General features: G+C 44.4%; 1 protein-coding gene across 2 annotated transcripts in view; it reads right to left on the minus strand.

Annotated features, from left to right (window-relative positions):
* The window catches only part of NRK (Nik related kinase), a 66,957-nt gene extending 55,529 nt beyond the window's left edge, over positions 1–11,428 (minus strand). Inside the window, exons 1-2 of one of the 2 annotated variants that reach the window (XM_081336496.1) lie at positions 10,332–11,428; positions 2,916–2,981 (exon numbers count right to left, since the gene is read on the minus strand). In XM_081336496.1, coding sequence (XP_081192622.1) covers positions 2,916–2,981; positions 10,332–10,388 — 123 coding nt within the window. In that variant the 5' untranslated portion in view covers positions 10,389–11,428. Of the gene's footprint in view, positions 1–2,915; positions 2,982–10,331 lie in introns of those variants that run through there. The other variant, XM_081336497.1, reaches the window with a different exon arrangement.
* Positions 11,429–24,112: the final 12,684 nt, after the last annotated feature.

Consider the following 24,112-nt stretch of genomic DNA (forward strand, 5'->3'; position numbering starts at 1 on the left):
GGAGGTCATCTAGTCCAACCCCCTCCTCAGGCAGGAAACCCTCTACCATTTCAGACAAATGGCTGTCCAGTCTCTTCTTAAAAACTTCCAGTGTTGGAGCATTCACCACTTCTGGAGGCAGGTTGTTCCACTGGTTAGTTGTTCTAACTGTCAGGAAGTTTCTCCTTAGTTCTAGGTTGCTTCTCTCCTTGACTAGTTTCCATCTGTTGCTTCTTGTCCTGCCTTCAGGTGCTTTGGAGAATAGCTTGACTTTTTCTTTTGTGTTGTTCGTTCCTCTGCCCAGGAGAAAGGCTGTCTCCTGGAGGTTGGGTTGGATGCTTTGAGGAGAAACCCAGAAACATGAAGATGTTACTTCCCCTTTCCCTCCCCCCCCCCCGCTTCAAACCACAAATAGCTTCCAGGCTCAAAGGAGTCCCACCATGCCAGATCCTTTCCCCTGCTTTGGAACCTTCTGTTCAAAGAACTGGGCAGAGCATGAAATGGCCGCAAAGGAGTCCAGCAGGCTTTATGGAAACCACATGCCTGCACAATGCAGCCCTTTCTTAAGTCTGGCACAGAGAGGCCTTATCACTGGGCAGTGGTTTTTTTTAAAAAAAAAAATAGGAAAAAAAAGTTCTGGAAACAACTGATTTTTGTATGATTCATCTATTTTTCTCCAGCTCCAAACAGATCTTCAGCCCAGCTTGTCTCTTACCAAGATTGTACACTCTTGCAGCCAAACGTGCCCCAGTATTAGGTTTAAAGTCTGCATATCTTAGGAAAGTTATCCTAAACTGTAAGATATATATATATATATATATATATATATATATATATATATATATATATATATATATATATATATATATATATATATATATATATATATATATATATATATATATATATATATATATATATATATATATATATATATATATATATATGCTGCAAGAATGCTGGTTTGGTCTGGTAATTAAGGCACCAGGCTAGAAAGCAGGAGATGAGGAATTCAAGTCCTGGCTTAGTTGGGTGACTTTGAGCCAATCACCAGGAGATGGTGAGTTCTAGTCCCACCTTAGCCATGAAAGTCAGCTGGGTGACTTTAGGCCAATAACTGGGAGAATGTGAGTTCTAGTCTCACCTTAGCCATGAAAGTCAGCTGGGTGACTTTAGGCCAATAACTGGGAGAATGTGAGTTCTAGTCTCACCTTAGCCATGAAAGTCAGGTTTGTGACTTTAGGCCAGTCCCCTTCTCTCAGCCCAACCCACCTCACAGGGTTCTTGTTGAAGGGAAAACAGGAAGAGGAAGTTCTGTTGGATATGTTCGGTGCCCTGAGTTATTTGTGATAAGGTAAAAGATGGGATATACTGCAAACCAGTAAATAAATAAGCTGTGATTTACAAACAAGAGTTTGGGTTCTCCTGCTGTGTTAAGGCAGACAATCTACCATATACACCTCGTGTCTTTAGGACAACCGGTACACCCAAACAAAGCATCTGGTTTCACACCTGATGGATGAGTGACAGATCAAAGCTCCAAGCTGTATCTCTTGTAAAAAAAATCACTTTCAAACATCTGTCATGGATAAAAGCCGATTCCTGCTGTGATATGCACAACGGCTTATTTTGTATCCAAACGATCCAAAAGTTGCACAATAACCACAAGACATGTCAGCGAGGAAGTGAACGTCAGCAAAAACAGTTGGAATGGATGTTCAGCCATCAATCAACAATGCTTGGAGCTTTATAATCAGATGGAATTAGTTACATGACAGCATCACATCCCCTCAAGACTTGTTGCATTAATCACTGGCCGCATTTGATGCATTGAGGTTTGGCTTAGCAAACTAATATAGGATCACTGCCAAACAATGTCTGTCTTGCTTCTCCCTTTGCACCAGCAGAGGAATCAGCCATCAAGCCCTCACTGCTATTGTGTCTAACGTAAAAATCATGGCTAATGATGTCCAAGCAAACCAGGATACCTTATCCAACCTTAATCCAGGTTTAATCAGGCTTGCACATAATATTAAGTCGTATCCAGTCAATTTATTGAGGCCAAATTCACTGAACTGACTAAGCCAAAATCAAACAGCCATAGTTTTAAAGAATCCAACCACAGCAGCTTATAAACCGAAGTTTATGATTTGGTGAATTGTTATAAATTGTTAGAAAACTCTGGATAAGCAAAGCTTGGTTAGGTAAGTTGTGCAAACAATGAAATCTTCTACTTATCCAAATCAAATCACATTATAATTTACCTTCATTGTCAAGCTTTACTGGATTTAAAATTAAAAACTGCTCTCCTGGGTTGTTTTGGAAAGCATTACCCATAATTTGTCAGGTGGATATAGCAAGAAATTATGGTTAATCCTGGTTTCCTGGTTTCCTTCAACACTTCCTTGAAGGCCACAGGAAGCTGTGCAAATCCTTTGTTGTGACTGCCATTGAATCAGTTATCTGTCATACACACAGTCAGAAATTCATAGCAACATCTGAATGTACAAACCTGTTAAGAGAACCGCAATTTCAAATTTCTGATTTTTTTTCCTCTTAGCACACATCGAGATGACCTCACTTTCGTTCTCATGATGAACAATTGCCTTCATCATGGTTCAAAAATTCACACCCATTACAGACCACAGTTAGACTAAAATGTAACTTGCAAAACCCTTTCGAATCATAACTAATCTGTTTGCTGGACCACCACAGTGTAAATTGAAGAAAATTCAAATCATATGTTTATGCCATGGACTGAAGTCATACAACAGACGGTTATAATAGAATATCTGAGTTGGAAGGGACCTTGGAAGTCTTCTAATCTAGACCAACACCTTGCTCAAGCGTACCTTTGTTTCCAAAAAGTATTATACCCAATTGCCATTAAATATATTAATTTTTTTAGTCATCCATCCTTCAGAAATATCCCATACCTTATAGACTTGTCCATATGTCCCATTTCCGACGACTTGCACCAGTTCAAATATTCCAGCTGGATCCTAGAAAAGAATTAAATTAGAGGAAGTTAATATGCGTCTTAGGAAGATTAGCTTCTTGGCGGAGTTTTACAGACTGCATCCAAACCTTATGTGGTTTGTTTGGCTAAGCATCTTGGGGTTGATGAACCACAGCTGATGGTTATGCACACTCTACAAACTTAACCATAGTCCCTCTCTCTGTGCCTTATGGGTTGTATATTTTCGTTTAAAAAAACATTTCAATCTTTAATAAAAATTGTTTTATAGATTTGTGATTTTATTTGACTGTTGTGTACCGCCCAGAATAACTTCTTGTGAAATGGGTGACTGTATTAGTTTGGTACACAAACTCTTCAACCATCTATAAGGAAGGCAGCACGGGTGAAATGTCATCTTTGTATGATACGAAAGCTGCCTCTTAAATACAGTCTGTGAAATGATGAAGGTTAAATTTCCCCTGGTCCATTAAAAACAATAGGTTTAAGAACTTAACAGCCAAATAGAACCCATCTGCATAGAACCCATTTAAGATTTTAATGTTTTGAAGTTGGAAACTGCCCAGAGTCTTTCACTACAAGATGAGCAGCAAAGAAATTCCATCTGAATTTAAGAGCCGTGGTGGTGCAGTGATCAGAATGCAGTATTGCAGGCTAATTCTGCCCACTGCCAGCAGTTCGATTCTCACCGGCTCATGGTTGACTCGGCCTTCCATCCTTTCAAGGTCGGTAAAATGAGGACCCAGGTTGTTGGGGGCAATATGCCGACTCTATAAACTGGTTAGAAAAGGGTGTAAAGCACTATGAAGCGGTATATAAATCTAAGTACTGTTGCTATGAACAAACAAATAAAGAGTTCTTATCTGAACCAAATTAAGACAAAAGTACGTTTCCATGTTTCTTGTGGATAAGAACTTCTGGAATATTGGAATGTTTGTGCAAAGGAGCCACATCTATTCTTGGAGAACATCAACAGAACCCAAAATTAAACTAGAGTCAACCTCACCCGGGGTCAGGCAGTTCTATTTTCTAAAAACAGCTTGGAAAAGAGATGAAAGACGGCATAGCCAAAATCATAGTGCAGTTAAGGTCACACTACCACAGCAAAACTCCACACTCTTCTACAGGCTGGGGCACAAAAACTTAACTTCTGCTTCAGCTAAGGATGCAAATAAGGTTTAAAATAGGTTAATTTACCACCTGTGGCAATTAACCTATTAACTTAATGCAAGGCTGTCTTTAAAAAAATAATAATCCTAAAGTGATTTGAATATGTCAATGCTTGCGTTTCAATAAGAAGTCTGCAATATTCAGGTAGCTGCACGTAAAACCGAAAATTTGTTTAATCTTAAGAGCGAAACAAAAGAAAGTCCAGAATTAATGTTATATATGGGCGACATTCTTATTAGTGTCTGCCTCATAATGTGTTCCACTTCAGAGAGGTGTTAATGGAGCCCACCACAATTTAGTCATAAGGCCAGCAGTGTGTGGCAGTGTGTGGCAGCAGTCCAAAAAGCTGCTTCTGTGCCTCTGTTTATACAATCTTTGGTTGCATAAACAAAGGCATAGAATCAACATCAGGTGAAGTATTAGTAGCGCTTCATAAAACTTCATAAGGCCACACTTGGAAAATATTGCATCCAGTTTTGGTCACCACATTACAGAAAAGATGCTGAGACTTTGGAAAAAGTGCAAAGAGCAACTAAGATGATTAGAGGCCTGGAGACAAAAATATATGAAGAATGGTTACAGGAATTGACTATGGCCAGTCTACAGAAAAGAAGGACTAGGGGTGACTATTCGAGGGGCTGCCACAGAGAAGAGGGGGACAACCTATTTTCCAAAGCACCAGAAGGCAAGAGAAGAAACAACGATGAAGACTAATCAAGGAGAGAAGCAACCTGGAATTAAGGAGAAGCTTCCTAACAGCGAGGACAATCAACTGGTGGAACACCTTGCCTTCAGAAGTTGATGAAGCCTCCTTCATCACTGGAGGCTTTTAAGAAAAGACTGGACAGCCACTTGTCTGAAATGGGATAGGGTCTCCTGCTTGATCAGGGGCTGGACTAGAAGACCTCCAAGGTCCCTTCCAGTTCTATTCTGACTGATTGATAGTCAACAGACATGAGATCTAGAGGCTTGTGGCTTAGCCAATCTGAAAATAAGCAAGGAAGTGCAAAGCAAACAGGCTGAACCACTGCAGAAAACAAATGTCCATTTTGCCAAGTCTTTAACCTCCATCTGGTTTAAACATCAAGGAAATCCATTATGCTCCTATTTCCTGTGCCAGCAATCCCAGAAGTATGTGAAGGCAGCAAACACACTTGATGGCCTTCAAGCCACCGCCTGCCTGCTTCGTTTTCACCTTGCTGGCCTCCTCATCCAATGAGTAAAGACCAAACTAGAGGAGAAACCATATGGTGGAGTCCATTAGAGTAATTAACATCTGAGTGATAAATGGTTGGGGTCAAAGTGTTGACACCTGTCAAAGGAAAACTGTTAGCTCTTTTGGCAGAAGAAGCCGATCAAATGGTCCAGGGACGCAAACGGTTGGTCAAGGAAAAGCTGCATCTAAAATGGGCCCAGTTTTGGAATAATTAAGAATTTGCCCAATCTGGAAGACTTTAATATATCATGGCCGGGCCACCAAGTGGAACAAGAGTCAGTCAAAGTTGAATATCTCAGTCTAAAGGCAGATTGCTGCTATTTTCAACACAACAGCCAGTTTAATTTCACTTGTTAGGTTAATATACATACATACATACATACATACATACATACATACATACATACATACACACACACATACACCACACACTCTTAGAAACGGCTTGCAGCTCACTGTCCAGTAAATAAGATACATTCTGCATATAATGACATATAGAGGTTTCTCCCCCCTTCCTCCCCCCCCTCCCGTTTATGATCCGCAAAGCCGGAAAGGTTAGGAAACTCTGGACTAGAAGATCAAAATCTGTCATTCTGTAACTTCTGTAACACGGCCTAAAAATCTTGCAAGATTCCTGCCCTCAAATTGTAAGGACAGCCACAGGGAAAAAAAAATCGGTTAAGTGAGTCCTCCTTTGCAGCCGCTTCCAACCATCTTTTCCCACAACCCCCCAAAATAAATAAAAAAATAAAAAAAATTGCACGGCTAAAGACGTCAGATGTGGTTCTTGAAGGATTCTCTTTTTGTTGTTGTAGTATATATGAAACAACTCCACAGACGTTTAACCAAAGTTGTGGAGGGTTATTTTTTTTTCTGTACCCAGGACACCAGTCCTCTTTAATGTATGTATGTATGTATGTATGTATGTATGTATGTATGTATGTATGTATATAAACAAGTCCGGGGCTGGGATGTGTGTCGATGACCCCACATCTGAGGGGAATTGATAAGACCATTTGTGGACAGGAAGGCCTGGGGAGTGGGGGAGGGGGCAGACTGTGGAGGCACATTTATCGGAAGGGCCTTAGGAGAGCAATTCCACCCCGACTGTGCCAGTCATACCAGCCGCTCCACCGATGCACAAAGGGTGCCTTAACCTCATTTCAAAGTTTTAAAAACTTTGCAGAACTCCTATTTGCTGGTGAAACAAAGACACACAGAAGCTCTCTCTCACAAATCCAAGGATTTCCTGAACCCCACCCTTCCCAACTTTTTGGAGGCAGGGATCAGCTGACCTAATAAAGGGAAGAACAAAACTTTGGATGGCCCTAATCCAGAAACTGCTGGGAAGGAACATAGCAAGTAAATTCATTTCTTTAAGCAAACATGAGATTTGCACAAAATGACACACACACACACACACACACACACACACACACACACACACACACAGAACAAGCACCCTTCCGCTATCCAAAATATTGGTCAGTGGGATGGAATGACATTTCTGACAAAGCATGCATTCAGGATTATGAATCTGCAAAGAAGCTGAAGCTGCAAAAGAGACATCTTTAAAATATGAGTTTCAGACGTGCAAATGGAAAACGAGGTGACTTCCTCTCCTAAAGCTTTTAGGAGTTCCAAGTTGCGGAAGAAGGGTGTTAAAAAAAATGGGGGGGGGGCTGTAACCACTCTTCCATTCTGGGTATTGTCTATCTCAAAGAGACAAGGAAAACCTTTGGATTCCCATGGCAAGGGCCATACGTCCAGAGGTTGCCAAACTCATCCAGATGGTTGGCCCAAGTCCGTGTGACTGCCCTCATGACCCAACTCATCTCAACGGTTGATTTAAGCTGGGACTGGAGCTCTTGTCAAAGAACAGGGTGGCTGGATACCATCCAAGCAGACACCAGCCAGAACATAGAAAAACTCAAAGAAATAGTGCAAGAGGAGAAGATATGGAGAGACCTGGCCCATAGGATCACCAAGAGTTGGACACAACAGAATACAACGAGATCTTAAGAGCATGGACACAATATGTGGTGGTTGAATGTAATCTTCTCCTTCTCCTCCTCTTCCCTCCCTCCCTTCCTCCTCCTCCTCCCCCCCATACTTCAGAGACTCATTGAAAGTCCCCACCTATCATGGAATCTCTCAGCCTCAATTCCCTATCTGAACAGTGGAGGACCTTACAAGATTATTGTCAACCTCAACAAGGAAGAGATGCACACAGTGTGTAAACTGCTGTAGATACTCAGGAAAAACATCCTACAGATAATCACATTTGTAACTGTAACTCATTCAAACTTTGCACCCAATGACTGAAAGATAGCCCAGCACCTCAGTCTGTCTAACTGGTCCACCAGCAAACGAACGGTTCTAGATCAGGTGCGATCAAATTCTAGATTGAGGCTCCTGCTTTGTTTAGCCCCTAAATACGGAGAGTGGGACCTACAGCACCACAAATGCAAGCATTTTTAGGGTTCAAAGGGAACGCCCTGCATAACCTCTTCGAGCTCTCTGGCCCAGGCTGAGAATTTTAATTTTAGTTTTAATTTTAATTTTAACTGGGGTTTTACTTATGCAGGGACGAATATAATTTTTTTAATCTGTTTTTAACTTTTGTATCTTTGTTTTTAACCACCCTGTAAACCGCCCCGAGTCCTTCGGGAAAGGGCGGTATATAAATGTAATAAAATAAATAAATAAAATAAATAATACAACAAGGAAGCTCTCCATGGGCACATTTGAATGAGTTAACGATGGTCAGCATTTCCCAAACTCTTCTCCAAATCTGGACCGATTTAACATTTTTCAAGATCCCACGAGACAATTGAAACGCTGGGCCGATCAAAGCAAATTTACACTTTCTGTCTCACTTCCTTTCTTTCCTCGGCTAGATAGACTAATCTACTCCACCCAAAATATCTGAGAAACAACATTGTCATCTGCGTTTATGAGTCTCCTTATGAATCACCAGCGTTGATGTGGCTTCAGGAAAGGCAAAGGCAGTTCCTGCTTTTTTTTTGAACAACAACAATAATATACATTTGTTTTAAGAAAGCGCAATTGCTCTCTCTTCAGCGGATTCCGCCTCAAGACTCTGCGCTTCCAGTTATTATCCTGGAAAAGATTTAAAAGATCTGGGATGCTTCAGAAGGATCTACCAAGGATTCCGAAAGGGACCAAAGGACCTGGATAGAAGGAAAAATCACAGTATATCACAGGTAGTCCCAACTGACAATACTTCGTTTAGTGACCATTCAAAGTGACGACGGCACTGAAAAACGCGATTCAGGACCAGTTTTCACAGACACGACCTTTGCAAGCATCCCCACGATCACGTGATCAAAATTCAAATGCTTGGCAACTGACATGTACTTAGGACGGTTTCAGCCTCCTGGGGGTCACATGATCCCCTTTTGCGACCTTCCGACAAGCAAAGTCAATGGGGGAAGCCAGATTTGCTTAACAACCATTTTACTAACTTTAACAACTGCCGTGATTCACTGAACAACTGAGGCAAGAAAGGTCGTAAAATGGGACAAAACTCACTTAACAAAGGTCTCACTGAACAACGGGAATTTTGGGCTCAGTTACGGTCATAACTCAAGGTTACCTGTATTCCTTGTGGACTTGTAAAGGTAACCCATCCACAAAGCGGCGATCCGTTGTCTTTAATTCCTGAGCACCAGGCGTTTATTTACTGGAGACCAAACTTATCTTCCATCCTATTGTGAGACTACAGTTTATAGCAGGAATGTACACAATGCAATATGAAGAATAAACATATTGCTTCATTGTGCATATTCCTGCTGTAAACTACAAAGCACAATAACACAATAAAGCACAATAACACAATAACTTCCTGACAGTGAGAACAATTAACCAGTGGAACAACCTGCCTCCAGAAGTTGCGAATGCTCCAACACTGGAAGGTTTTAAGAGGAGACTGGACAGCCATTTGTCTGAAATGGTATAGTGTCTCCTGCCTGAGCAGATGACCTCCAAGGTCCCTTCTAACTGTTGTTGTTGTTGTTGTTGTTGTTGTTGTTGTTGTTGTTATTATTATTATTATTATTATTATTATTATTATTATTATTATTATTATTATTATTATTATTATTATTCACAATGGTTTTCAGAGGCAAGGCAGCCAGTTCCAGTTGAGCGTTTGGAGGGGGGGGAGGAAATGCTACTCTGAAGAGTTTGGTGACTAAAAGCAGTCCCCCTAACATACAACAATTTGTTTAGTGACCATTCAAAGTCACCACGGCACCGGAAAATGCGATTTAGGACCAGTTTTCAGAGTTACGGCCTTTGCAGCATCCCCACGGTCTTGTGTTCAAAACTGAAACGCTTGGGAACTGACTCGTATTTATGACGGTCGCGGCATCCCAGAGTCACCCGATCCCCGTTTGTGACCCTCTGACAAGCAAAGTCAATGGGGAAGCCAGATTAACAACCGGGTTACTAACTTCATAACTGCAGTGATTGGCTTAACCAACTGTGGCTAGAAAGGCCGGAAAATGGGGCCAAACTCACTTAAAAATTGTCAGCAACAGAACATTTGGGCTGGTGGCAAGTTGGGGACTACCTTTAGTGTGTGTATGTGTACACGACACTCTCTCTCTCTCTCTCTCTCTCTCTCTCTCTCTCTCTCTCTCTCTCTCTCTCTCGATCTCTCTATCTCTCTCTGACACTCTCTCTCTCTCTCTCTCTCTCTCTCTCTCTCTCTCTCTCTCTCTCTGGATCTCTCGCTCGCTGTGCGCGTCTGGCTGCCCTCCTCCTCAACCAATTAACTGGGTCACTGACAGCTGTGGCGGCCGCGTTCCCACGACCATGCCCAACCGGCTCCGTTTCAGCCTTGCTGGCAGGGTCCGCGTCTCTGTCCCGAAGCCCCACGACTCAAGCTGGGCGCGCAGAGAAGAAGGCGGGTGGTGGGAACGCAGCCCGGCTTCTCTCCTCCCCCGGGTGGCAGCCACTTACCCGGAGCGCTGCCAGGTCGGTGTTATCCAAGCTCCGGGCAGCGCAGTCGCTGGCCATGGCTTAACGGGCGGCGGGGAGGCGGGCGCCCTCCGGGCTGGGCGAGGCTGCCGAGCGGCTGGCTGGCTTTTCGGCGGCTGCCCGGCGGCTCTAGCGAGCTCAGCCGTCGACCATGGCCGCGGAGCCCCCGCTGGGAGCCAGCGCAGGAAGCAGAGCCCGGAAAACGCCGGGGGAGAAAAAGAAAAAGAAGGAAGGAAGGAAGGAAGGAAGGAAGGAAGGAAGGAAGGAAGGAAGGAAGGAAGGAAGGAAGGAAGGAAGGAAGGAAGGAATCTCTTCTTCTCCCCTCCCCCCCTGCAGTCAGAGGGCGAGGACCCAGCCGCTCCGCCGTCCCGCCGCTCGCAAGGACAACAACTTTCGCGCAGACATTCCTGGAGAAAAGTTTTGCGAGGAAGTGACGTGGAAGGGGGGGGGGGAGGGGTGATGCAACAGCTGGGCTGGGTGGGGGGGGGGGCAGGGGCCAGCTGCAGGAGGGGGCTCGGCTCCGGGGATGCCCCGGTGGGTCCTCTCTCCGGTAGCCGTTAAGCTGCGTTCACACGACCGCTTTCCCCTGCTTGCGTTGCGCGCTCTCGGGTTCAACGGGCCAAGCCCCATGCAGATCCAACCAGAGTCAAGAAACTTCTTCTTTTCTTTTCTTTTCTTTTCTTTTCTTTTCTCTTTTCTCTTTTCTTTTTTCTTTTCTTTTCTTTTCTCTTCTTCTTTTCTTTTCTTTTCTTTTCTTTTCTTTTCTTTTCTTTTCTTTTCTTTTCTTTTCTTTCTTTTCTTTTCTTTTCTTTTCTTTTCTTTCTTTTCTTTTCTTTTTCTTTTTCTTTTTCTTTTTCTTTTTCTTTTCTTCCTCTCTCTTTCTTTCCATCTTTTTCTTTCCAGCAAATATCCCTAATACTCTACCATCCTCCTACTTTCCCCACAACAACAGCCCTGTGAGGTGGACTGGGCTGAGAGAGAGAGGGAGAGAGAGGGAGAGGGAGGGGGGAGTGGCCCAACTCACCCCGTTGGCTTTCCTGCCTAAGGCAGGACTAGTACTAGGACCATAATCCCTAGCCAAGAAAGCTGGGGATTCTGAGAGCTGTAGTCCCAGGGTGACTGGATGGCTCCAAATTAAGCAAAGCTGCTTGACACCCCAGGCCAAGATTGGTTTCAGAGAAAAACTTGCAGAACCCGAATATTTGTGCTTCTATCACTGGGTGTCTGTTACTCTTCGCCCAACACGGGCCTGGCTTTAAAGACAGAATGTGAAAATATTTAATTTACTTATTTTTTTTATTGAACCTCTGTAGCCATCCGTCTCCACCCAGTGATTCTGGGTGGCTTAAATTTCTAAAACAGCGAAAACAACTAAAAACAATAAAAGCATCCAGAAAATAAATCCGCACCGCAGCCAAGATAAGGTGAGAAGTGAATCCTGAAGCCTCTCCTTTCATGGAGTCCAACTCTCCCCCCCACACACCCAAAGTTCTTCAAAGCATTTCTAGGTTGTGACCCCCCACGTTGCCGCGGTGGGGGGGAGGGGAGGATTTGTGTGTTTCTCATCAGCTTCCTGCACTGCAGGGAAGAGCATCCTGGCTCAAGCCACAAAAACAACCAGCACCTGCCCACAATCAGGGTGTGTAACGTGGGCTAACCTAGTTTCCAGAAGTGACTCAGAGAGGCAAGTAGGGCCTCAAGTTCATTGTGCAAATTATAACTCTAAGGTGTATGTATGTATGTATGTATGTATGTATGTATGTATGTATGTATATATATATATATATATATATATATAGAGAGAGAGAGAGAGAGAGAGAGAGAGAGAGAGAAGGATGTAGCTGTAGATACAGAAGTAGACACACACCTTAAAAAATAATGGCTCAAGAACCAAGAGAAGCTAAAATTAGAGGCTGATGCTGTTTGTTGTACAGCGACTTCCTGAGTGTTTAACTTCAGTCTGGGCCCTGTTAAAAGGGAGCAAGTCTGGAAGAGAGATGCCTGGTCTGGCCTAAAGAAAGCCCGCCCGCCTATATTCATTACATTTTCATTTATTTTTAATCCACTTTATTATTTTAGAAATAACTCCAGGAGGCAAACATACTTAATGCTTCTTCGTTCCTCCTATTTTCCTCACAACAACAGCCCTGTGAGGTGGGCTGGGCGGAAAGAGAAGGAGTGGGCCAAAGTCACCCAGCTGGCTTTCGGTACTAAGGCGGGACTAGAACTAGGGTCTCCTGGTCATTGGTCCAAGGTCACCCAACCAACGTTCATGTCTAAGGCAGGGTTAGAACTCACCGATTAGCTCAAAGTCACCCAGCTGGCTTTCATGCTTAAGACGGGACTAGAACTCACTGTCTCCCAGTTTCTAAGCCAGCACCTTAACTACATCAAACTGGCTCTACGCCAGACCAAATTAAAGTAAGTAAGTAAGTAAAAGAAAGAGAGAGAGAGAGGAAAGAAAGAAAGTAAGAAGGGAAAGAAGGAAGGAAGAAGAAAGATAGAAAAAAAGAAAGGTGCCAGTGTTAAAGAAAAGGAAGGAAGGAAGGAGAAAAGAAAAGAAAGAGAGAAAGAAAAAAGGAAGGAACAGAGAGAGAGGAAAGAAAGAAAGAAAGAAAGAAAGAAAGAAAGAAAGAAAGAAAGAAAAAGAAAGAAAGAAAAAAAAGGAAAGGAAGGAAGGAAGGAAGGAAGGAAGGAAGGAAGGAAGGAGCGAGAAAGAAAAGGAAGGAAGGAAGGAGGGAAAAGAAAAAGAAAGAGAGAGAAAAAAAAGAGAAAGGAAGGGAGGAAGGAAGGAAAGGGAAGAGAGAAAGAAAAGGGAGGAAGGAAAGAAAGAAAGAAAGAAAGAAAGAAAGAAAGAAAGAAAGAAAGAAAGAAAGAAAGAAAGAAAGAAAGAGCTGCCAGTGTTAAAAACTTCAGGATGTCAGCTTCAGGAAAGGGAAGTGAGCAGAGGGAATGTTATTTTGCTCAAAGCCTGGAGGTTTCCCCCCCCCCCCGCCTCTCCTCTTATTTTCATGCTATTATGTCCCCCGAGCAGGGAGCCAATTTATTTTTATAAGCCTGAACATCAAAGAACCAGAACTGAGAAACCACAGTGGCTTAAAATGAAAGCGACACCTTCTGAAAAAAGGTGTGTCTCTCACATTCTGCACAGCCACAAGCTCCTGGCCCTGAGGTTGCCACCACAGCGACTCTGAGCAGCTCCTCAGCATTCTGCCCAGAGCGCCCACCCAGCCCTGCCCATTAAGAGGGACGCCTGGAACTGAGGTTCAGCCACATCTGCAAAGTCACAAGTTCCTCTTGGGCTGATCTTCTCCACCGGGCACGTTAGCCTGCATTTTCCAGGCGGAAAGGCTTGCCCCTTAACCCAGTCTTGGGGGGGGGGGAAAGTTCTAAGAGCCAGGCCTGCTGTCTAGTTCAGAGGAAAGCAAATGTTTCCAGATCTCCTGGCGTCGCAGTTTTCCACCTTGCCAGACGTCTCGTGATTGCAACCCGTTGCAAATGGGGGACGGACTGTGGTGGTTTTGAGTCAGCACGCGCCACCCGGCGAGAATTTCAGCCCCACGAGACGTTTTCAAGAAAAGACGAAGAGCGCAACTTTTGATGACTCCGCAGCTTTGTTCATGGACATTCCTTGGCCACAGTGCAAAAAAAAAAAAAAAGAAAAAGGGGTGGGTGGGTGGGTTTGCATTCTGCCTCTTGGATCTCCCCAGCCTTATCCTAAAACACATCGGATTCGATTTAACTTCAAGGCATCAGCTAAACTGACTTGTTGCCACCAATTGCAGCGATAAGCAATTCAGCAACAAATATCCCAAGTGACCCATGTCCCCTGTTTTTTTTTCTGAAAATTCTCCAGTTTGCCCTAAAAGTCTACCTAAGGGGTGTGTGTGTGTGTGTGTGTGTGTGTGTGATTTCAAACGAAGCTGCTCGTTTCCTGGTCAGGAAAACAGGGATTTTTTTTTTAAGAGGAAGTGTGCAAGGAAATGGATAACTGCAATCTGGTTAGGGAAGTGGTGGGACCCTCCCAGCGGGGGTCTGGAAGCCAAAGGCCTCTGACACCCAGCGCTGGCTGTTGACAGGACTGTAGAAAGTGTGTGTTGTTGTGTTGTTGTTTTTTGTTTGTTTGCTTGTTGCTTCCTGGTAATTGAATCTTGAGAGTTGTTTGCAGTAGAACCACTGCTAGCTGAGAAAGCTGGAGGGGGAGTTACAGCACCCCCTCTTCTGTTCAAGCAACCCCTCTTTTCCAGAGTTATGCAAAAGGTGCTGTCGCAGGAAAGAGCTAACTCATTAAATTTAATACACCAGCATTCTTTATTCGGAGTCACGCAAGGGATCTCGTATTGTCCAACAAGTTCCATCCCTTTTGATGGGGGGGGAGGTATTGCCCCCCCTCAGAAAGGGCTCGCAACTTGGGTGTCCTCCTGGATTCACGGCTTAATTTGGAAGATCATCTAACGGCCGTGACCAGGGGGGCCTTCGCACAGGTTCGCCTAGTGCGCCAGTTGCGCCCCTTTTTGGACCGAGATGCCCTATGCACGGTCACCCACGCCCTTGTCACTTCCCGCCTGGATTGCTGTAATGCTCTCTACATGGGGCTGCCCTTGAAGAGCACCCGGAGGCTTCAGCTGGTACCAAAATGTGGCCGGGCAGGTGCTTATGGGAGGATCTCGATACTCCCATGTTACACCACTCCTGCGCAAGCTGCATTGGCTTCCGGTTACCCTCCGAGTGCGATTCAAGGTGCTGATAATAACCTTTAAAGCCCTGCATGGCTTAGGCCCGGGGTACTTGCGAGACCACCTGCTGCCATTGTCAACCTCCCTTTGCCCGGTTTGGTCCCACAGAGTCGGCCTCCTCAGGGCTAAGCAATGCCGGCCGGCGACCCCCAAGGGGAGAGCCTTCTCTGTGGGCGCACCGACCCTCTGGGATGAGTTCCCTCCGGAGCTGCGGACGGCCCCTGACCTTCGGTCCTTCCGCTGTGACCTGAAGACCTGGTTGTTCCAAAAAGCGGGCCTGGACTGACTACGATTTTTAATTAGGCTTTTTACTGGGTTAAATTGTCTTGTATTTATTGCATCTATTGTTTAATTCTTTTAAAAAAAATTTACTCTATGTTTTTCAATTTTTATTGTTGTGAGCCGCCCTGAGTCCTCAGGGAGAAGGGCGGCATATAAATTGAATAAAATGAAATGAAATGAAATGAAAATGAAGAAGGGAGTAAGATGGGAGGGAGGGAGAAAGACGGATGGAAAGAGGAAGAGAGGAAGGAAGACAGATGAGAGGGAGAGAGGGAGGGAAGAAGGGAGGAAGACGGGAGGAAGGGAAAAAGATGGATGGAAGGGAGGGAGGAGAGGGAGGAAGGAGGAAGGGGAAGGAAGGGAAATAGAAGGGAGGAAGGAGAGGAGAGGAGGAAGAAGTGAGAGAAGAAAGGAAGGTGGAAAAGGAGGTGGTACAGACAGGTGAGGTCTGAAGCATCTCTTGGGAACTATTTGTGAGGTATGCACAGCTTTAACATAAAAACAGTCTTCCCAAAAAATCTCCAGTAGGCGAAATACTGAGGAGACGTACAAAAGAGAGCCAGGCGAGCTATCCTGCCTTCCTTCCCTATTCACTAGCAAACTGAGGCCCAAAGATCCCAGCGTGGGATGGGGGTGACATGGCTTAAGAAGCTGTTCCTTATTTTGGAATAAAATGTGGTATTTCTTTTCAAGGTAATAAAGAACAGAGTTTCTTTCCCCCCACCCCCGCCCGCCCGTCCCTTTGTGGGAGATGTAGCATTAAGTGTGGAAAGCCATTTTAATTTAACTTGCCATCTGTTTAAATTGCACGAGAGTTTATTGTTCTCCAGCTCGGCTTTCTTATAAAATGCTATATTATAAAATTGCTTAAAAAAAAAAAGAGAGAGAGCTAGCCTTCAAGACTATATTACTCGTGAGAAATGCTAGAGAAAGCAATGTGATAAATAACCCGGCAAGCCAATTTAAGACTCAATTTGAGCCATTGGTTGCAACTAACTTTATGCACTAGGGACCCGGTGGCTCTCGTCCCAGCTTCTGCCAACCTAGCAGTTCGAAAGCACGTAAAAATGCAAGTAGAAAAATAGGGACCACTCTGGTGGGAAGGTAACAGTGTTCCGTGCGCCTTTGGCGTCTAGTCATGCCGGCCACATGACCACGGAGACGTCCTCGGACAAGCGCTGGCTCTTCGGCTTTGAAACGGAGATGAGCACCGGCCCCTAGAGTCGGAAACGACTAGCACCCATGTGCGGGGGAACCTTTACCTTTAATTTTATGCCCCTGTTCCTTAGGCCTGATATATTTATTTCATTAAAATAACACCAGCTGCCTGCAATTAGTGCAGGTTCACATCCCACCAGGCTCAAGGTTGACTCAGCCTTCCATCCTTCCGAGGTAGGTAAAATGAGGACCCAGATTGTTGGGGGCAATTAAGCTGACTTTGTAATAATGCCGCTTGGGGGTGTGTGAAAGCCCTAATAAGCAGGCCTATACATAGAATGAAGGCTACTGCTAAGCTTGTAAGCCGCCCTGAGTCTTCGGAGAAGGGCGGGATATAAATGGAATTAAAATAAATAAAATAAATAAATAAATATAATGTACCATAGCCTATTCCAATCAAAAAGAGATGGTATGCTGACACCATTTTTTTTCTCCCCCAAGGTGTACAACATGATTCTGGTTCTGGAATTCTTCTGGTGACCAATCTAGGGAGAAAAAAACTTGTTTGTGAAGGAAATCTGGGTGTATACAAAATTGTGGGTACCTGGGCTGTGCATATTAATATGCCTCCAATCTACCACTTAGCACAAATATGGCTGCAGTGGGGTAAAACTCTTCCCACAGCTGCTCTAAAGATAACATTCACAATAGATGCTCTGATGAGAAAAACGGAAAGGATATTCAGATGCTGGGATATGTCTATACTTAGAAAGGTGTCAGGTGTGAAGAATCAAGAGCCCGCATGAAGTTCTAGTTAAGGTGATTTGTTGTTCAAGCCTGTAGACAACAATCTAGTCAACCAGCAGTCTGCACTAAACTGGCATTAAACAAGAGCCAACAGAATTCAAGGCTTGGACCGCTTGTGAGAAAATAGCGACTCCAAGCTTATCGACTCAAGAATCCCAGCAGGATAAAGAGCTAAAGATCAAGAATGAGCATCCAAAGAGATCATCCAACTGATGTAGATCATCCCAACTGAATCACAGAATAACAGAGTGGGAAGGGACCTTGGAGGTCTTCTAGTCCAACCCCCCGCACAAACAGGAGACCCCATCCCATTCCAGACAAGTGGCTGTCCGGTCTCTTCTTGAAAACCTCCAGTGATGGAGCACCCACAGCTTCTGGAGGCAAGCTGTTCCACTGGTTAATTGTTCTAAGGAAGTCTTTCCTTAATTCCAGGTTGCTTCTCTCCTTGATTAGTTTCCATCCGTTGCTTCTTGTCCTGCCTTCGGGTGCTTTGGAGAATAGCTTGACTCCCTCTTCTTTGGGGCAGCCCCTGAGATACTGGAACACTGTTATCATGTCACCCCTAGTTCTTCTATTCATTAGACTAGCCAAACCCAATTCTTGCAACCGTTCTTCATATGCTTTAGCCTCCCCCCCCAATCATCTTTGTTGCCGTTCTCCGCACTCTCAAAAGGTTTTAGTTAAGAACCATCCAAGCTAACTTCTTTTAGAGCCTCTCTCTTTCTGTGTGTTTGTGTATTTCCTCTGGCAGATCCTGGCCGTAAGAGTACACAGGATATCCAAAAGGAGATGTTGAAAAAAGGAACTTCCTTTTAAACCAATTCCTAACCAGCCAGACAAGCAAAAGCCACTGAATACTCAAACAATTTGTTGCATTAATTCCTCCTGGGCTAGTTTTCTTTAAAAGAAGACATACAAATAAGCGCATACAGGTGGTTCTCAATGTACGACAAGAATCGGGACCAGAATTTCTGTCGCTGAGCAAGGCGGTTGTTAAATGAGCCGTGCCCAATTTCACCACAACTGTTAAGCAAATCGCAGCCGTTAAATGAATCATGCAACAGTTGTCTGCACGGAATATAAATCCTTCCACTCCCCACCAGCCAGTCAGAGCAGAAGAAGCTTCTTAGATGAGAAGCGAAACATTTTCAAAGAAAAACAAGAAAGTCCACTTGCCTCCTGAAAAAGCATCTTTGGGACAACCATGACCTGGATGACTGGGAATCCCCACAGACATCCCATGGATGGGGCTTTGCTTAGTTGCATGACCAGGTTTCTGGCATGGCGCAGCCCAGACCGGGGTTTGGGGATCCCTGGCTTACGGCGTTTGGACAATAATTATTTGTTCAGGGGAAGAACTGCCTTACCTTCCACGTAACCAAAGTCACAACTTTTAAACACGTCCCACAAGATGGCAGATTAAACCCGAAGATTGGTAGAGACTTCCTTAGTTACTCTGTGTGGCTGGTTGATTAATCCCCATCGAAAGACTCCACGGGTCTTCTGACTCTCCTCAAATGTCCCTGAAAATCAGAAATCTTTTCAATTGCCAAAGAAGCTGCTGGCCAAACCTAATTCCTCTTTCTTGAAGGCCAATTCTGGCTATTTTGTTCTAAATGCTCAAATTGAAATTCAGCCTTTCTTTCTCCCCAAATTATTATATTGTAATTGTTCTGGGCTCTTGTCCCACTGTGCAACTCAGCAAGAATAATGAAAACTTCTGATTGGAAACCAAAAAAAGGCTGGATCTGTGGGGTTTTTTTTTGTTTTGTTTAAAACGTTCAGGGTAAATTGAGACCAAGTTCTCCAACTAGATCAGCTTAATGGAAAAGAAGCGGGCAACTGTGAAGAAGTTTGCAACAGCTCAGCCTAGTCTCATCCTCCTGACCTCTTTCTGGGAAATCTTTGTGATATATATATATGTTTTCTGAGGTTTTCGTGGGTGTTTGTATGTAGATCTTTGGTCATTCAGGTTTTTCCCCACGTAGAATTGGAGGTATCAGGGCAACGTTTCGACGAAGTCTCATCCGTCATCCTCAGGCTGGTGGCTTCAGCTTCGTTCTTCTGGTAAGGTAAAGGTTCCCCCGCACATGCGTGCTAGTCGTTTCCGACTCTAAGGGCCGGTGCTCATCTCTGTTTCAAAGCCGAAGAGCCAGCCCTTGTCCGAGGACGTCTCCGTGGTCATGTGGCCGCCATGACTAGATGCCAAAGGCGCACAGAACGCCGTTACCTTCCCACCGGAGTGGTCCCTATTTTTCTACTTGCATTTTTACGTGCTTTCGAACTGCTAGGTTGGCAGAAGCTGGGACGAGTAACAGGCGCTCACTCTGTTACACGGCACTCGGGATTCGACCCGCCAAACTGCTGACCTTCTGATCAACAAGCTCAGCGTCCTAACCCACTGAAATATATACCGGTATATATATATATATATTTACTGATTTATTTAAAAAAATAAACTGCATTATAAAATCACTTTCCGTTCCTTTAGAACTGAGGACCAATTGAAAAACAAACTCAGATTCAGCTGTGAATCAATAGCTTATTTCAGACTATTTGATTAAGTGGGGGGGGGAAATGAAAAAAATCCCCCAAACTCAACTTTTGCTTACAATTGGAGGTAAAAGTCCAAGTAGTTCTCCCCTTACAACTGTTCATTTAGTGATCGTTCAAAGTTACCACGGCACCCAAAAAAGGACCATTTTTCACACGACCGTTGCAGCATCCCCAGCGTCACGTGATCAAAATTCAGACACTCGGTAACCGACTCATATTTATGACGGTCGCAGCATCCCGGTGGGTTCGCGTGATCCTCTTTTGTGACCTTCTGACAAGCAAAGTCAATGGGGGAAGTCAGACTTACTTAACAACCGGATTACTAACTTACCAGCTGCAGTGATTCGCTTACCAACGGTGGCAAGAAAAGTCATAAAATGGGGCAAAACTCACTGAGCAACTGAGTATGTTTCACTTAGCAACATACATTTTGGGCTCCCTTGTAACTCGAGAACTGCCTGTACAACTACCTGCTTTATGGCTAAGTCCTCGACTTACAAGCATTCGTTTAGTGGCCTACGAGGATATCCCACTCATGAAATACATCCATGGTGGACAAAAAAGAGAAATCATCATAATAAAAAACAGGAGATGAGATTTTAAAACTTAGTGGTAGGCTGAAATGGAAGAGGCCACAGAAAACCCACGTTTGCTGCCGTTCGGTTTTTGGCAGCTGAACTGGCTGATTCTTGCAGATTTGAGCAATGTTCCCAGATGCTCAGTTGCGCCATCTGACTCTCCCCTGGTCCAGGCCTGTGCGTCAAGAGACCCTGTTGCAACTCTTGTTGTCAAGCTTGGTTTCTATTCCCACGTTGTCCGCCTGCTATTTCATAGCCAACTGGGCACGTGGCCCGGAAGCCCCAAAATAAACCAAGGAAACCCTGAGGTTATATTCTTGAGTGTCTCAGGTGGAGAAATAGCAACCTTTTGTCCGCATGTCAAAGCAATAGCGATAGCCCTTGTAAACCACTGCACAGTGCTTGACAGCCCTCTCTAAGCGGTTTACAAAGTCAGCATGTCGCCCTCCCCCAAACAATCTGGGTCTTCATTTTATCGGCCTCGGAAGGATGGAAGACTGAGTCAGCCTTCAGCCTGTCAGGATCAAACTCCTGGCAGTGGGCAGAGTTATGGATGGAAGGAAGGAAGGAAGGAAGGAAGGAAGGAAGGAAGGAAGGAAGGAAGGAAGGAAGGAAGGAAGGGCAATAGGAATAGCACTTAGACTTATATACCACTTAACAGTGTTTTACAGTCCTCTCTAAGTGGTTTTCACTTCACAAGTGCCGTGATCCACTTAACAGCTGCGGCGAGAAAAGTTGTAAAGTTGGGGCAAAGTTCAACAACAGTCTTGCTTAGCCACAGAAATTTTGAGCTCCACTGTGGTCATGCGTCAAGGACTGCCTGTAATTGCTCTCTCGCAGTCAGGAGGTTTCTTCCGACGGTGAGAACCTCGAAGAGTTCTCTCTCTGGTCCTCTGTGCCTGGAGCGAGAACTCGGGCCGATGTCTTGGATAATCCCTGGGTTTATTTGCCAGGCAACCTGCTCTCCCCCTGCTCCAAACAAAGAGAACCTCCATCGTCTGAGCATCGCTTGAAGGCTCTAGCCCAGCAACTCTTCTAGCTGACCAAGGTTTCCACGCCTGCACAGCTACCCGAAACCCAGAAGGAGAAGGCAAGGACAGGGCCTTGGGGAGAAACGCAGCTGCTCAGGGTAGCTCTGAAGCAAAGGTTCAACTCCCAGTCTTGTTCCCTAACAATGTTAGACAGTGGACTATCAGAGAAGCCCACGTAGCCCCAGAAAGCATAGCCAAGCCAAACCAAAGGATAGGAGGAGATTCAATTTCACAGCAGTAACATTTAACATTTTAAAGAAGAGACTGGACAGCCACTTGTCTGAAATGGTCTCCTGCTCGAGCAGCGGGCTGGACTAGAAGACCTCCAAAGTCTCTTCCAACTCTATTCTATTTTGGTTAATCAATTAATTAATTATAATTTAGGCTTATATACCACCCCACCTTTAGGCTTATATACCACCTTTACAGCATTCTCTGGGCGGTTTAACAAGGCCGAAGCATTATTTGCAGATTGGCCCCGACGATCTTCATTTTATCCATCTTAGAAGAACGGAAGGCTGAGTCAACCTTGATTTCCCATCAGGATTGAACTGCAGGCTGTGGGCAGAGTTTGCCTTCAATCCTGCACTTTAATCACTCAGTCACCGGGGCTCTTTAAGACCCAGAAGGCCCCATGTTACAGACCCATAGATGCAGCAAGCCAAGTACCCTATTTCATGTAATCGGTTCAGCTGGTAAAAGAGGTTTTAAACTCTTCATCTTAATAACTTGTCCAATTGCAGCAATGTTCCCAGGAAGATATCTAGCAGGCATCAGACATCATGCAACTTCCAGGAAAGTTTTTGTGTGTGTGTGTGTGTGTGTGTGTGTGTGTGTGAGAGAGAGAGAGAGAGAGAGAGAGAGAGAGAGAGAGAGAGAGAGAGAGAGAGAGAGAGAGAGAGAGAGAGAGAGAGAGAGAGAGAGAGAGAGAGAGAGAGAGAGAGAGAGAGAGAATAAATAAGGAGGATCTTCTTCTGGATCATTGTAAGAAGGTGTTCAATGTACACCAGAAGAATGAAAGATTCAGGAGCTACAAGACCTCCAAGGTCCCTTCCAATTCTGTTATTCTGTTAAGCATCTCCTTTTCTCATGAGAAACCACCACCGTAAATCATAGAGGGGATATAGTTTTCTCCATCTTCCCAAGAGCGAGAAGAAAAAAAAACAAACGGTTAAGAGTGTTACAACACAACCCTTTTTCCCAAACTGGTCTTATAGGTTGCCCATTACAAATTTTCCCCTCTTCTGTTCTGCTGGATCGCCCCTAGCCAGCCTTTTTCTGTGAGAAACCTTGAACCTCCAATAAAATCATGAAGTTAGTGTTACACGGAAGAGTTTCTTAGCTGGAAAATTTAAGGAAAGGAGCCAACAAACGGTTAAGACAACAATGCAGTCAGAGAGTTTAAGGGGCTTTAATTCACATTTCAAGTCCCACCTGGCTTCTTCCTAGCTTGCTTCACCATCTGAAACTGGGAAGGCTCCTTTGCAAGGAGATTTTCTTTTTTTTCTTTTTTGTCCTTCCAAGTAGCCCGTAGACACCTCTGGCCAGACCTCCATCTTTAGACCCATGGCTTGAAGTAAACAACCCCCCCTCGACCCCATTTGGATGTGCTCACCAGGAAGAATTCTTGACACTTTTTCTTTCTGGGTCAAATCCTTGACTTTGGGGAAAACTGGATTTTCCATTCATCAAAATCATTCTATATAGGTATTCCTTGACTTACGACCACAGTGGAGCCCAAAATCGCTGTCGTTGAGGGAGACATTTGTTAAGTGAGCTTTGCCCGTTTGACAACCTTCCTGGCCACGGCTGTTAAGTGAATTGCTGCAGTTGTTAAGTTAGCAACACGGTTGTTAAGCGATTCTGGTTTTCCCCCATTGACTTTGCTTGTCAGAAGGTCACAAAAGGGGATCACATGGCCCCGGGACACTAAAACCGTCATACGTACATGCCAGTGGCCAAGCATCTGGATTTTGATCATGTGACCTTGGGGGTGCTGCAACGGTCGTAAGGGTGAACAACGGTCATAAGCCACTATTTTCTGTGCCGTTGTAACTTCAAATGGATACTAAATGAACTGTTGTAAGTCAAGAACTACCTGTACACACCTCTATACACATAAAGCTTCAAATGTTAGCTTTAGGTTAATAGGCAGTTTATCTACCAACTCAAAGGTGGGAGGAGAATTAAATCAACATTTTTCATTCATCGGTGGGAATGCAACAACTGAAAGTGAGCCACGTTTTGCCCAACTGCATTTCATAACGTTTTCTTTACAATTTTATAAAAGATGCAGAAGCCCTACACGTTCAATATTTATTTTTTCCAACAGCAAGAATACAACATATATGGCATGGCCATGGCCCCTTTCAATTGCTCTAGAAGCTATAACATTGCTACGGAGAACATAATGGTTTAGCAAATGAACCGATGTAATGAGGCTGTTTGGGAGTTTTTGAATTCCTTCCTTGTAGTTGCATCTGCCCCAACACACAATCCATTTGTCTAAGAGCTTTCCTTTATAGTTTATCTTGGACCCCACACTCTGTTTCTCTGATACCTAGAGGCACCGGGCAATTAAAATATAGTAGGTGGCTGATTAACAGGAATAAATT

This window comes from Vipera berus (genome assembly GCF_964194415.1).
Source record: "Vipera berus genome assembly, chromosome: 11".
In the NCBI taxonomy this organism is placed as follows: Eukaryota; Metazoa; Chordata; class Lepidosauria; order Squamata; family Viperidae; genus Vipera; species Vipera berus.